General features: G+C 31.2%; 4 protein-coding genes across 4 annotated transcripts; 3 read left to right on the top strand and 1 right to left on the bottom strand.

Moving 5' to 3' along the window:
• The first annotated feature begins 279 nt into the window (after positions 1 to 279).
• Positions 280 to 1,435, top strand: LOC101203127 (cucumber peeling cupredoxin-like). Its single transcript, XM_004136040.3, has 2 exons — positions 280 to 569; positions 845 to 1,435. The coding sequence occupies exons 1-2, from the start codon at positions 392 to 394 to the stop codon at positions 1,240 to 1,242; spliced, it is 576 nt and encodes a 191-aa protein (XP_004136088.1). The 5' UTR covers positions 280 to 391; the 3' UTR covers positions 1,243 to 1,435.
• Positions 1,436 to 2,779: 1,344 nt separating this feature from the next.
• Positions 2,780 to 4,862, top strand: LOC101209347 (cucumber peeling cupredoxin-like). The gene is made up of 2 exons (NM_001280567.1): positions 2,780 to 2,981; positions 4,363 to 4,862. The coding sequence occupies exons 1-2, from the start codon at positions 2,801 to 2,803 to the stop codon at positions 4,728 to 4,730; spliced, it is 549 nt and encodes a 182-aa protein (NP_001267496.1). The 5' UTR covers positions 2,780 to 2,800; the 3' UTR covers positions 4,731 to 4,862.
• A 2,317-nt stretch (positions 4,863 to 7,179) lies between these two features.
• LOC101208295 (protein LURP-one-related 12) lies at positions 7,180 to 8,992 on the bottom strand. The gene is made up of 2 exons (XM_011661220.2): positions 8,458 to 8,992; positions 7,180 to 7,761 (listed from the first exon to the last, which is right to left on the bottom strand). Exons 1-2 carry the CDS (start codon positions 8,683 to 8,685, stop codon positions 7,369 to 7,371), a joined length of 621 nt encoding a protein of 206 aa, XP_011659522.1. The 5' UTR covers positions 8,686 to 8,992; the 3' UTR covers positions 7,180 to 7,368.
• Positions 8,993 to 10,838: 1,846 nt separating this feature from the next.
• On the top strand, positions 10,839 to 13,932 carry LOC101207565 (hypothetical protein). The gene is made up of 8 exons (XM_004135803.3): positions 10,839 to 11,164; positions 12,088 to 12,214; positions 12,339 to 12,423; positions 12,513 to 12,591; positions 12,849 to 12,962; positions 13,046 to 13,158; positions 13,271 to 13,381; positions 13,477 to 13,932. Exons 1-8 carry the CDS (start codon positions 11,059 to 11,061, stop codon positions 13,594 to 13,596), a joined length of 855 nt encoding a protein of 284 aa, XP_004135851.1. The 5' UTR covers positions 10,839 to 11,058; the 3' UTR covers positions 13,597 to 13,932.
• The last annotated feature ends 92 nt before the right edge of the window (positions 13,933 to 14,024 follow it).

Genomic DNA, 14,024 nt, shown 5'->3' with positions numbered 1-14,024 from the left:
CTTATTAATTTAAATCGTTCACTTAAAAGTAATTTTTTAAAAAAATACATACATGACATACCTATTTTTTTCAATTTGTGAAGAATCATGAAAACATATACTATTGTATATATTTCAACTAGATTGATTCATGCCCTATCCTCTCATCTTCGTTATTAATCAAGTAGTGGAAAAAGTTGCACCCGTTTTGATATGGTTTACCCAATTTGTTTGACCATTATTTAGGTTGAGCAAAACTATTAATTTTCTACACTTATTTCTCTATAAATTTACATCCCATTTTCGTTAAACACACACAACTAGTAAAAGAGAGTTATTAAGCAAACTATTGTATAGCTTTCATTTTAGAGTGTGAGATTTTTGTTCATTGTGATTATTTTTTAAAAGAAATATGAGTGGAGAAGTTGGTATTGTTTTGGGTTTAATTGCTGTGGTTTTTGTTCATCATGCCACTGCTCAGACGATACATGTCGTCGGAGACTCTGACGGTTGGACAGTTCCCCAAGGCGGAGCTGCTTTCTATTCCGACTGGGCTTCAAGAAACAACTTCTCTGTTGGCGATTCTCTAAGTACTGATCTTCTCTCCGATCCTATCATCCTTTTTTCTTTAATTGAAGTTTAGTTAGTCTTTAACTTTCCCTTCCATTGTTTAAAATATCTTAGTCAATTTTTCAATTTGATAATCCTTTTCTTTTTATTCTACTTTTTGAATTTTGAAAATACCTATGAAAATCATATCGTATGTAAACCCATTTGATTTAGATATATATTACATATATCCTCGACCCTACTTTAACATAAAAAAGTGTAACACATTTCTTGTTTTTTTTTTTTTTCCTTTCAGCATTTAACTTCAGAACAAACATGCACGATGTTCTTAAAGTAACAAAAGAGTCCTTCGATGCGTGCAATTCAAACAATGCCATCGGCAATGTCATTACTACAGGTCCTGCTACAGTGAAGCTCGACGCTGCCGGTATGCATTACTTCATTTGTACTGTTGGCACACACTGTTTGGGAGGCCAAAAGTTATCCGTCACCGTCTCCGCTAGCGGCGGTACAATGCCACCTTCTTCAAACACTCCTCATCCTCACAATGATGCATGTGCTCCAACTCCTGCAAGTTCACCGCCTATCCGCGGTGGATTATCTCCATCGGCTCTAACACCTTCATCCTCCACCGCATTGATGACAACCCTTTACGTCACTTTGTCCGCCATTATTATGAGCTTGTTGTTTTAGATGGAAATTTTTGGGGAGGTTTTATATATTTGTTACATTTTAGTAAGCGTTTATGATATATATATATTGTATTTTGATATTTTTCAACTTCATGGGGTGTAGACTGTAGAGTACAAATTGATCAATGATGTGTTTGTTAGTTGATCGTGTTTAATAATCATCTTAAATTAATGGTAATTTGACCTTCTAAAAGCATTTCAAGTGTAAAAGCAAACTACATAAAAACTGGTGAAAAGAAAAAACATGAGTGAGAGCTGAAAAAAATAGAGAATACCCAACGTGGACGGATATAGTAAGGGAAACAACGACACGTGTCCCAGTCAAATCTATAACTTTTGACTTTTCTTTCATGAGCTACATTTGATTATTTAAAATTGAGTTATCTCATAGTTTCAAACATATTTACTTTTTCTAACTTTGTGATTAATCGGACATTTTTTTAACACAATAAGGATAGAGAAAATTAAATCATATGTTAGGTGAGGTATAAGTTTGTTAAAATTTTGATTTCTGCTACTAATATGTACATTAATTATTTTAAAGAAAGTAAATTGCATTATATTACAAAAAAATTTATAAAAAAATAGTTTTATCACATAACTATTAGGAGGTAATCGACTTTTAAATTTTACTTTTACAATTTAAAAAATATATGTAGTGACGTGGATCCTATTATCATTTTTTTTTTTTGTTGCTATTTTTACAAGTGCCTCTTTATATATAAAAAAGTGCATTATTTCATTTTTATAAAAAATACATTTATAAAATTATTGGATACTAGGTAATACATTTTGGGATATTTTTAAATATATCAAAATGAACTAAAATATTTATTAATAGAACAAAATATTATATTATAGCCTATGCTTGTTTATGTGATGATAGATATAGAGAGTAGTAATGTATATGATATTTTTCTATATTTATAAATACTTTCGACAATTTTGTCATAAAAATAATTTCAATTAAATTTAATTTTAATACTTAGATTTAACATTTCAAAGACATATTAAACATATAAAAAAAATTAAATTTATATGAATACAATAGACATAAATCTAAAACACATGTGTGAGGCGTAGCATAAAATGATGGAAAATACGTCTTCCCAATAGACTTCAGAATACGTCGTTGGTGACAAATGGGAAAAAGAAGAAGAAAAAAGAAAGAGGAGGGTTTGAAATGTTTAAGCTAAGAGAGATGAAGTAGAGAAGGAGACAAACCATTAATTGGGGCATTTGAATTTTCTTCCACAAACTTATTATTCTCCAACCCTTCCAAAGACCCATCCCAACTTGGACGCAGTCTCCTTTGACTATTCACAAACAACAACAACATCATCACCACTTTCCTCTTCCCTTCTTCCATCACTGTTCACTGCCTTCCCTTTCTTCCTCCCCATTTTCCCAATATTTATCTACTTTATTTCCATTATTATACATACCCCCTTTTAACTCCCTCTCTCTATAAATTCCCATTTAACAAACTCATACTTCCTCAATTTCATTTCCCACACCCCTCTATATTATTCTTTATATTTTTTACAACATCCTCATCCATGGCCGCCGGATCAGTTGCCTTTGTTTTGGGTTTGATTGCAGTGGTTTTTCTTCACCCTGCCACCGCTCAGTCGACGGTTCATATCGTCGGCGACAACACCGGTTGGAGTGTTCCATCGAGCCCCAATTTCTATTCTCAATGGGCTGCTGGAAAGACCTTCCGCGTTGGCGATTCTCTCCGTAAGTTTTCTTTTTTCTTTTTCTGTCTCCCATACTGTTAAATTTCTGTCCATATTTACACCTTTCTTTTCTTGACTTCGATGCTAAATCCATTTTTTCTATTGTATTTTAGAAAAGTTCGTCAAACACAAAAACTAACATTAAAACCTCACTAAATAATAAAATGGTTTTATTTACTAATTTGATTTGTCTATAACTTTGTATTGTTAACTATATTTTAAATCTTATATCCCGTTTGAAAAAAAAAAGTGACACCATCAAATTACATTCTCAAATTTAATTTAAAAAATAAGTTCTTTGAAAAAAAAACTAAACATTTGAAAAATTATTCAAAATAGATTTTTAAATTTATTTTAAACCATTTTTAGAAAAATAAATTTAAACAAAAATAAATTTCTTGAAAAACTTCTTTTTTAACCCTCGTGCATAAGTTTCATTTGAGTTCATTCATACTTAAGGTGCCAAATTAAAAGAAATGATAGTTGCAAATTTTTAGCAATTAAATTTAAAATAATTAAGTATATAGCTACATTTTAAAAAAATTGTAAATATAGTAAAATTTGTCAAACTTTATCAATCATAGAGTCTATCACTGATAGACCATGTTGTAAAAATTAGTCTATCATCGATAGATCGTACGAGTTTATCAGTGATACAAATCTATCAGTGAAAGTTTTGCTATATTTGCAATTATGTTTTAAATGTTGCTATATCCTTAATTCTTATTTCTCAAATGACCATTCGTTACAATTACCCTTTTAAAAAAGTGGAAAAATTACCCTTTTCTTTTAGTACTATTTGATTTTTATTTGGTTATTTACCTCAGCTATTTGATTTCAATTTAATTCTTACATTTTCAAAATGCTCCAATTTTGTTTTGTTTAGTCACATAGAGAAGCACTTCTATTTTTAATATTATTAAAATTTAATTCTTTTTGCGTTTATTAATTAATTAAAAATAATTTATGAAGTGAAATTTCATAAATAAAAAAAAAAAAATAGAGTCATTTTAGTTTTAATTTTCTTTTAATTCTTTCAAATTAATTTATATTCACACACCAATAATAACGTGCACTAAAATTGATCATAATTTAACTACGTAGACTTTTGAAGTAAAACTAATTAAAGAGTTTTTATGTATACAATTTATATATTAAGAATAAATATAAATAATCTAAGAGTCATTTTAGATTTTTAATAAAATTTTAACTAATTCGAGAGTAATTGAAAATTAGAAAATTTGAATGACTCAGTTTGTGGCTACTAACATACTCACATGTCAATTGAGCAAGCTCGATTTGAAAAGAAAAAAAAAAGACAACATAGTTAAGGGAACTAAGATAAGATTTTAACACTTTTCTTTTTTCTTTCTTCTCGACAGAATTTAACTTTCCAGCCAATGCCCACAACGTACATGAAATGGAAACAAAACAGTCGTTTGATGCATGTAATTTTGTCAATTCTGATAACGATGTCGAGAGGACATCTCCAGTGATAGAGAGACTCGACGAACTCGGCATGCATTACTTTGTTTGCACCGTTGGAACACATTGTTCAAATGGTCAAAAGTTATCCATCAATGTCGTTGCTGCCAATGCCACTGTTTCGATGCCACCACCTTCATCATCGCCTCCTTCATCATCGCCTCCTTCATCGGTGATGCCACCACCGTCTCCTTCATCCTCCAACGCACTTATGGCAACCCTTTATCTCACTTTCTCCGCCCTTCTTGTTATGGCCTTCTTTTAGATATATATGTTATGGAGTTTTCTTAATTAATTGCATGTGAGAGTTTGAGAGATATTTAGTACTTAGGTGAGATTGGATTTCATTTGTGTCTTCTCTTCCATTTTTTTTTTCAATTCTAGTTTTTGTCTCCAATAAATTTTTACATTTACTCCTATATATTTATATATATGTTGAATTATAATTATTTAATGTTTCTCGACTTCGTAGTTTGTACCTATTTTCCATTCAAATTTTAAAAATGGACGTTCACAAAAATAGCAACAAAATTTATGATAATATGACCTATCTACCTTTGATGGTTGTCTGATATCACTAATTTAGTCATATTTACAATATGCAAAAAATATATATATATATACTATAAACTCATTTTTTCTAAATGTTTTTGTTCTCGAATACAATTTTTCATTTGAAAAACACCTACTAAATATGTCCTAAATAAAATGGGAAGAAATATCTCTATTTGATCTTTAGGTCCACTTAGTTTTCATTTGATTAAAAGAGTTTAGCTTAACTAGCACTTATGTATACACAAAGAACAAGAGATGTCGAGTTTCATCTTCATTCTACGTTTTGAAATACGTTACAATTTTATTTTGAAATTGAAGTTTTGTTTTAACTTAGTTACTAAATTTTAAAATAATTTATAATTCTTCATATAATTTAAGAATGAAAAAAAAAAATAATCTTATCTACAATTCAACAAAAGAACTTTTTGGTTGTGGCCACAAATGAATGGACAAACGAAAAAGATATGCCTACCTTCAACTTTTTTGTTAAACAATTTTATAAGAAAATGTTAATAAAAATAACTAAAATGTGTTACTAAGTAATGATATTGATATCATATCATATATATAAAACATACATACAAGGAGACACTATTGGTATTAAGTTTTCTTAATTATGTATTATCTTCCCTAATTATAGTAATCTATAATTAAGTTGTGAATCTAAATTGTAAGCAAACCATATTGGTATTTATTAAAATTGAAATAAGAAGTGAGACGGTTAATTCAAACAAAATAATTGATGTAATTAAGTAGATCATGTGGTCACAAATTCATACAAAATGAAAGTTTAGACAATAATATATGAGTGGGCATTGTAGATGATATGTTTTCCTATTCAACCAAAGTCGATAGATATAGGTGTGACGTTTAGAAAACGAGTGGGGTCATAAAATAAAGTGGGAATTTGATTATACGTATGGGTGAAAACAAAACACCCATACTTTTATTTAATGGTTTACAAGTAAACCCAAGATTTTAAAAAGGTAATGGAGTTAGGTTGGGCAATAATTCAATCAATCATAATTTTCATTTTTTGTTGTATTGTTTCTTCTAAGTTAGTAATCTAATAATTCAATCATAAATGACCATACTATTACTATAGTCATCTTCTAATTTTTTTTAAAAAATTTGTTTAAATGTATAAGAAATATTTTAAAGTATAATAAATAATATTAAGCAAACGTCAATGTCAAATAACAAACATTTTTACTTTAGAAATGTTTCAAACTTATAAGATTTCTTTTTTTTTCTTTTCTTTTTTTGCACTTTTAAGACCTTTTATATACTAAAAATAATTGCAGTTATTATTTTTCTATTTGTATAGTTTTAAATGTTTGCCTTTGTCTAATATTGCTATTCAAACACATTTATAAGTTTTCTACAGACATTCGTATTAACGTCAATTAGTTGCTAATTAAAATGTTTTATAATTGGAGCACCTAACACTATATAATAAACATACTAAAAATGTTAGAAAAATATATTGATACCGCATTTTGTATCAATAGAGAAAAAACTATCAATTTTCACATGATTTTTTGTAATGCAAAATGTAAATTTAAAAATTATATATATATATAAAAAGAACAATATATCTTTGAAATATTGTCGTGAGAGAAGTTTAAATCACTCACTTTATTGCATTTTTTAAAAGTATTTGTTAGATAATAAACGACTAGAAAATAAACTAAAGCTTTATCTTAATTTGGTTTTTTTTCTTTTATTTAAATTTTTTTTTTACAACATTATTGACATTTGGAGTCTTTGCATAAATAAATTGATTGACATTTGAAAAGAAAATTAATATTTGAGAAAAAAATTAATATTTGATGAAGGGAAATGATTGATGTTTGAAATAAATTTTATTATATTTGGAATAAAATCTATTTTATAAAAATAGTTGTGAGTAATTATGAGATAGGATACAACTAGTACATCTTAACCCGACTTTGTTTTAAATGAAACATTATTTAATATATATATGTTAATTCGAGACATGTGCTCTCACTAGTCCCTTAATGAATCTGTTCATGATGCTAATAAGACTCACTTTTGTGCTTTGAGACATTTTAGGGTTATGTGATGTAATTTTTTAAAATTTGTTAGTGTGAAAATAAAGTTTAGACACTAAATTTAGTTTTTAAAAAGTTACGAAATTAATAAATTTAAACTAAATTAGTCATAGTATTTTACTAATCATTACCCGTACGTCTCTATAAAGCAATAACGATATACGATACAATATATATATATACTAAGAAGAAAAAGGAAAGAAACCATATGATATGCATTGGCCCCTACGGGCTTCCCTTTTAACGGACAAAATTATTTCTAAAAGAAAGAGACTAATCATCAGCCGTGGGATCCATTTCAGTATCCTCATCATCGAAAGAGTCACCGTTGATCTGATCAAGAACCAGCACTAAACCCATGGCGAAGGCACCATCGAATCCCGGCTTGATTATGAGAGAGAAGACGTCTTTCCCAAGCACCACGTTTGTAGTAGCATCTACTTTGCGTTTAATCTCAGCCACTGCTTCCTTCGCTGCATCGAAGATCGTGCAATGCCGATTACCGAAACACCCTTCGATGTGGTACTCATCGCCGGAATCCTTCAACACTTCCACCGTCATGCTTGACCGTCCGATTATTGATGAACGTCTCACGTTGAAGATTGGCTTCTGTCCTTCTGTTCTCTCCCCTAAGAATCCTTCCCACCGGTGATGTAGACTCGGCCTCTGTTCCGTCATTTCTCACAGTTATATACTCTTCCATTTCTCTACCACTGTTTATGTTTAACTATGGAGTCTAAAACAAACAGCAAAAACTGAATCCGTCTTCTGTTCATCGTTTTTTTTTTCTTCCAGTTATTCATCGATTTTTCTAGTAATGTTTTTTTCTAACATGGGTTTGAAAACAAATAGCAAAAACTAATCACTAATAACTTCAAATAATCCTTCCGGTGGCCTCTGTTCGTTCTTTTTTCTTTTTCCCCTTCTTCCGGTTATTCATCGATTTTTCTAGTATTGTTTAAATTGAACTACGGTGTCGAAAACATACAACCAAAACAGAATCACAGATTCACAAATGTTTCTGAATATTCATCACGATTAACCAAGCCAAATCATCCGATTGAACACGATTCAGTGAATCGCACTCTATTGAAGAAAAGGAAACCCAGAATCGCATTTCCAAGTCAAATCGATTCAACAGTTCAGTAAATTTAAAAGCCTAGCGCGAGTAAAATTTTAACACGGAGCGACGGGGCAGAGTGAAATCGGAGCAATCAAGACAAGAAAAACAACCAGAGTGATCTGAACGGTAATCAGATCCAGAACAGAGCAAAAGTTTCGAAAATCAAGCACAGATTGAAATCGAGTAAAGAGAACGAAGAATGAAGAAGATATAAGAGAGAAGCATATTATTAGCATTACCTTCCGACGAACAGTGAGTAAACACTTGCCTTGGGCGTCCATGAGAACGATTTCATCCTTGTCACGCGCATCTGGACCGTAAGAATCAACTCTGAAAAGGAGCTCGCCTTTGCAATCGTAGACAGTATAGCCATCGCCTGCAAAGAAGAGAGAAGTTTTCATGACAGTGAGATGCTTGTCTTCATCATACACAAAAGCTTCCTCCACGATGACGGGTAATTGTTTCATCTTCTTGTCCAATATTAACTTTGTGGAAATGAAGAACAGAGAATGTGAAGGAGAAGACTAGTGTAGAAGATGGATGGAGGAATTTATAAATTGAGCGGTGGGTTTCTCATTCTCATTTGTGAGGATGATGACAAATCAACAAACAGAATCTATAAATAATCGTAATATAAGAATAATAGAAGAGAATCGGAGAAGGAAGTAAATAAATATAGTTATTGCCGATTATGGTGGTGATGATGATGAGAGTGTAAGCAGCGTCCGTTGTTAGGGTCCATAAACGGAATTATTTGATTAAGAATGATTGATTGTAATACATCATAATTCATAGGTTTGATGAATAAGTTTTGTTATGGCCCTCAAGGAGGAGGAGGACATAAAAAAGAGTTAGCTCAACTAATTACATTATTACTTCTTTTTCCTTTTTCTTCTCATACCAAAAAGGGAGAATTATATTTATTCCTAAACGATATTAATTTAGCAACATGAACCTAACTTATCTTATATAAAAGTTCTATACATGTTTTTTAAATGTTAAAATATTGTTTTTGTTTATATAATTTTAAAGCGTAAAAATAGAAAGGTTATTGATTATATTTTGTCAAACATGAATAGAAGAAGAGAAAGGATCTAATTAAAGTTTTTTGGTTGATATTTGTGGTGGCAAATGCAATATGACTGTAAAGTTTTGTAGACTTTGGAGGCCAAGAAATTGTTGACTTTGGAAAAATGAAAAATAATTTGGGTGGTCAAATGTTTCCACTTTGATGCTAACTTTAATTGGTAGAGGGATGAAGATCAATTTTGAAATTGTTTAAATTTTCTTTTTATCAATTGTGATGCATACTTTTAATTTTCAAAATCAAAATTGGTACTATACAAATTCTTATTGCTGATTTTTTTAAAGAAGGTCATGAAAATAACAGGATTTGGGCAAAAAAAAAAAAAAAAAAGCACCACGGTTCTAATTTTGGGCCTAATAAAGAGTGTTAGCTCGAGTCAAACTCAAATCAACATGCTCGACCATTGTTAGGTTAAGCCTCGAAAAATAACTAATGGAACATGTTTGATGTATACTATTAGATTGATGTCCTAAACCTCGTGGTCGTGTAGTTTGTAATTATATTTTACATATATTTTCCAAAATGCTACAAATTATTTGATCCTAATCATTCATGCAAGAGACATTAGAGTAAGAGTATTCTATATAAAGAGTTTGTATAAGACCAGACCATAAAATGAATAATTTCTCTTATTAACACTGTTACTAGTTGAGACCACATTTCACCTAGATGATCATAGGTGACTTGACCTGAATGACGATCCTTTGACTTGCATGGGTGAGAGTGGCCTATATTGTCGACTCAATATGTCTACTATTTTGGAAATTCGTCTGATTGGGGATCTAAGAACACAACTATACAAGAAGAAATTCACTCCATCTCTATAGATAAAGTAGAAAAATTGCTCTTTTAAATGCTGATTTTAGGGCTTGAACAATGTGTTGCCACAACCTCTCATGATCTAAGATGAGTTTAGTTATAGTGAAACTATTACTTATTGTTCATTAAAGGACTTAGTGGTACTTAAGAAGTTGGATGTAACTACAAGAGAAAACGATAATTTTTGGCTTAACTATACTTATGAGCAATTTGTGAAGGTTCATTGTAGTGTTCTTAAGAGGTTTTTATAAAAGGGTCATTGTAGTGTACACGAAGTATGTTATACTCTCAACCTAATAAGACGATGAATTATTCCAATACTACTAAAATAATAAATATTTGAACTTTTTAAAAATATATATAAAATATTAATGTCCTCGAGAATTCTACTAATTGGCATCATTTTAATATTTGCTTCGATGTTACCCTTTTAAACTTTTTTTTTAGTGCAACAATGGTTAGATGAGAAATCAAATTTACGTTAAGAATACAATTATTATTATCAATATTATCATAAGAGGAAACAGAAAATCATATATGTGGGGGAGATTGAGATGAATACAAGAGGAGAGGAAGATATTTTAGGAAGAAAGTGGAAGAATTGTGATTAAAGAGTTGAAAGTTGACGGACGAATGGTGTCCATTTTCATACCCAAAAAAAAAATCAAAGATTTCGAAAGTGAAATTAAAAGATATTTAGGAAGCAATCGTTACTAATCCAAATTGGGTTTAGATATTTCATCTCTTTCTTTCATTCTTTCTTTTTATGTGTTTCTAATTCAATTATTTCTTCTTCATTCCTTATTGTTTATATATATATAAACAGAAAATCAAACTCTTTCAATCTTCATCTTTTTATCCACTTCAAATTGTGGCCTCAAACGACTCACTGAGCTTCATCTCTCTCTGAATCGGAGCTTTGAAGCTGTCATTAATGGCGGCAACCAACGCACCCATCTTTGCATCTTCCTTTCCAACTTCTCTCCCCATTACAACCCAACGCAGAGGAGAATCATGCCCACAATCTACTCGAACTTTAGGTGATTTTACTTTATTCTTAATCTACTATTTTCTCTTCTTGCTTTTGCTTATTTTAATTAACTCAATGGACTCTTGAGTAATGGGGAATTAGAACCCCAACTTTCTTGGTTTAGATTCATGATTGGAGGAATCCGATTCATGTTCTTGCTACTCCTATGAATTATGCAATCCTATGTTTAGACTTCGAATAAGCGATCTAAAGGAAATGGGGTATTAATGAATGTTGTTGATATTAATTGAAGAGGAAATGACAGTACAATGATTTTGTAGTTTCGAACCATTTTCTTGCCATGGTACTATTTTTCAAACCATGATTGAACCCAAACTCTAAAGTTTCTTTCTTTTCCTTTTTTCTTTTTTTAAAAACCAAACTCTAAAGTTTGATTGTTTAATCTTTTGAAAATATTTAACATATAGTTAATTGTAGATCTCTTGTAGATGAATCCAAACTAAAGCAATAAGTTTCGGCTCCATCTCATAACAATTTGGTTTTTTACTTTCCTATTTTAACTTATAAACACTACTTTGTTATTCGCTTTCTACCGATATTTTCAAAAACTAAACCAAAATTTGAAAACGATATAAGAAAATGAAAGGAAACAAGCACAATTATTATATTAAAACCAAAAATCGTAATAGTAGTTTTGTTTTAGTTTTTCAAGTTCAACTAAGAATTTAGATGTTTTCTCAAGAAATGTAAAAATTATAGTAAGAAATTTACACATAAATGTTGAAACAAAAAACTAAAATGAAATCATTATCAAATGGCTGGGATTCAGTGAGACTTGAATGGAAGAATGAAGAACGTAGTGTTTTTAAGTTTAAGAAGGATTTTAATCAGCATCAACTAAAGGAAAGGAAGAAAGCTCGAGACTGACGGTACAATCATTTTACATCAGTTCCTTTGGTATTTATGATGCAGGTTCTGGTATCTCTGGTTCGTCGTTTTCGAAATGCCTTCCGAACAATAAAGATGTCAGATTTAGGACTGTGAGGAAGGTGAATGCTGCTGTGGCTGTTGAAGCATCTCCAGCAGAGGAAATGACAGAGTATGACTAAATCATTAACATTTCACTGTTGAGTTTTGGTAGCCTAAATTTTTCCCTTTGTTTATTGCAATCTTCTGAGAACCAATTAATTGAAGTTGTGATTCCTTTGCAAACTCTTCGTCAGGATCAAACTTCCATCTTGGACTTTGTTTGAACTTGGAAAGGCTCCGGTTTACTGGAAAACTGTGAACGGTCTACCCCCTACCGCAGTAAGCATAATACCACATGTTATGATTTGTTGCATATGTGTTTGTGGTTATAATCTGAGACTGCTTCATTGGGTTGCATAATTTGATAGGGGGAGAAGCTCAAGCTTTTTTATAATCCAGCTGCTACCAACCTGGCTCCAAACGACGATTTTGGGATTGCTTTTAATGGTAATACCTGATATGCAGTCTTGTATTCTGGTAGTTCATGTTCATGCCTTCATCAGTTTTTAGATGTAAAACCATCAGATTCATTGTTGTAGAAATGTCACCAGTAAACAATAGGGAAAAATCAGATACTTGGATTAATTTTGAACTGTTATGAGCTTTCTTTTGAGTTATATAGCCCGCTGAAAGGACTTGAATTGACTTCCCCAAGCTGCAATTTGAGCTGATACTTAAATGTTTATTTGAACATTATGCTGCAGGAGGGTTTAATCAGCCAATAATGTGTGGTGGGGAGCCAAGGGCTATGCTTAGGAAAGATCGAGGCAAAGCTGATGGACCAATATACACCATCCAAATATGCATTCCGAAGCACGGTCGGTTGCGTTACGAGAATTTTATGCTTCTTTATCTTCACTGTTTCACTCCTTACCTCATTTTCTTTCCTGGCATTCCTCAGCTATAAACTTGATCTTCTCATTCACAAACGGTACCGATTGGGATGGTCCTTACAGACTGCAGTTTCAAGTTCCCAAGGCTTGGCAAAACAAACCAATCGACTTTTTCAATCAGGTAACAATATGATATTAAACATTTCAAATGATAAATCAATATTCACCACCATTTTCATTCTTTGTTTAGTATAGTGTAATAAGCAGAATCCGATTATCATGTCACATGGTAGGGTCTAGCTGAAGAGTTGAGTAAAGAAGGTGCGTGTGACAGAGCGATATTTCCAGATACAAGCGTTGTTGTAACAAGATGTGCAATGATTGGCAATCTTACTGTGGAAGGGGTAAGGAAAAACTTTAATATAGAAACTTCTTTATCGTGCTAAATTCATCGTCTAGGCTACATCTAACAAGAATGGACTATAAATAACAATTGCAGGGTGACCGTTGTGATCTTAATCTTGTACTAGGCTGCACAGATCCTAGTTCGCACTTATTCAACCCACTTGCCAATGTAGATGATGGATCTTGTCCAATTGATACAGATACTGAGGACTAATCTACCTTCTCTCTGTTCTCTTGCACCTCATCGTTCATCGAATTCACGTTGTATGAGGCACTGCAAAGGCATTTCTGCAAATGTAAGAAGTGTTGTTGGGCGGTATGGACATCATTTTTAGCCAAGCTGATTGTAGTCCATCCCATCAAGCAGAAAGCAATTTTGCATCTTCTATTGGTAGATGAAAAAACTAAAAAGTAACCCTACATCTATGTATATTTGTAAAGAAAAACTTCATTAATACGTAAAATTCAAATTGAAAGTTGTTTACTGTTAGGATTTTAATGGATAAATATATATACTATATATAAATCATCAATTTGCATTAACGCCAAATCTTATTAATGTATCTATATTTGTATTACTTAATGCTCCCCTCTGATAATGATATTGTTGTTTACACATTTATTGATAACGTGTTGCTCATA

The sequence above is a fragment of the Cucumis sativus genome, chromosome 7 (assembly GCF_000004075.3).
Source record: "Cucumis sativus cultivar 9930 chromosome 7, Cucumber_9930_V3, whole genome shotgun sequence".
Classification (NCBI taxonomy): domain Eukaryota; kingdom Viridiplantae; phylum Streptophyta; class Magnoliopsida; order Cucurbitales; family Cucurbitaceae; genus Cucumis; species Cucumis sativus.
This window is presented reverse-complemented; position numbering and strand designations above follow the sequence as displayed.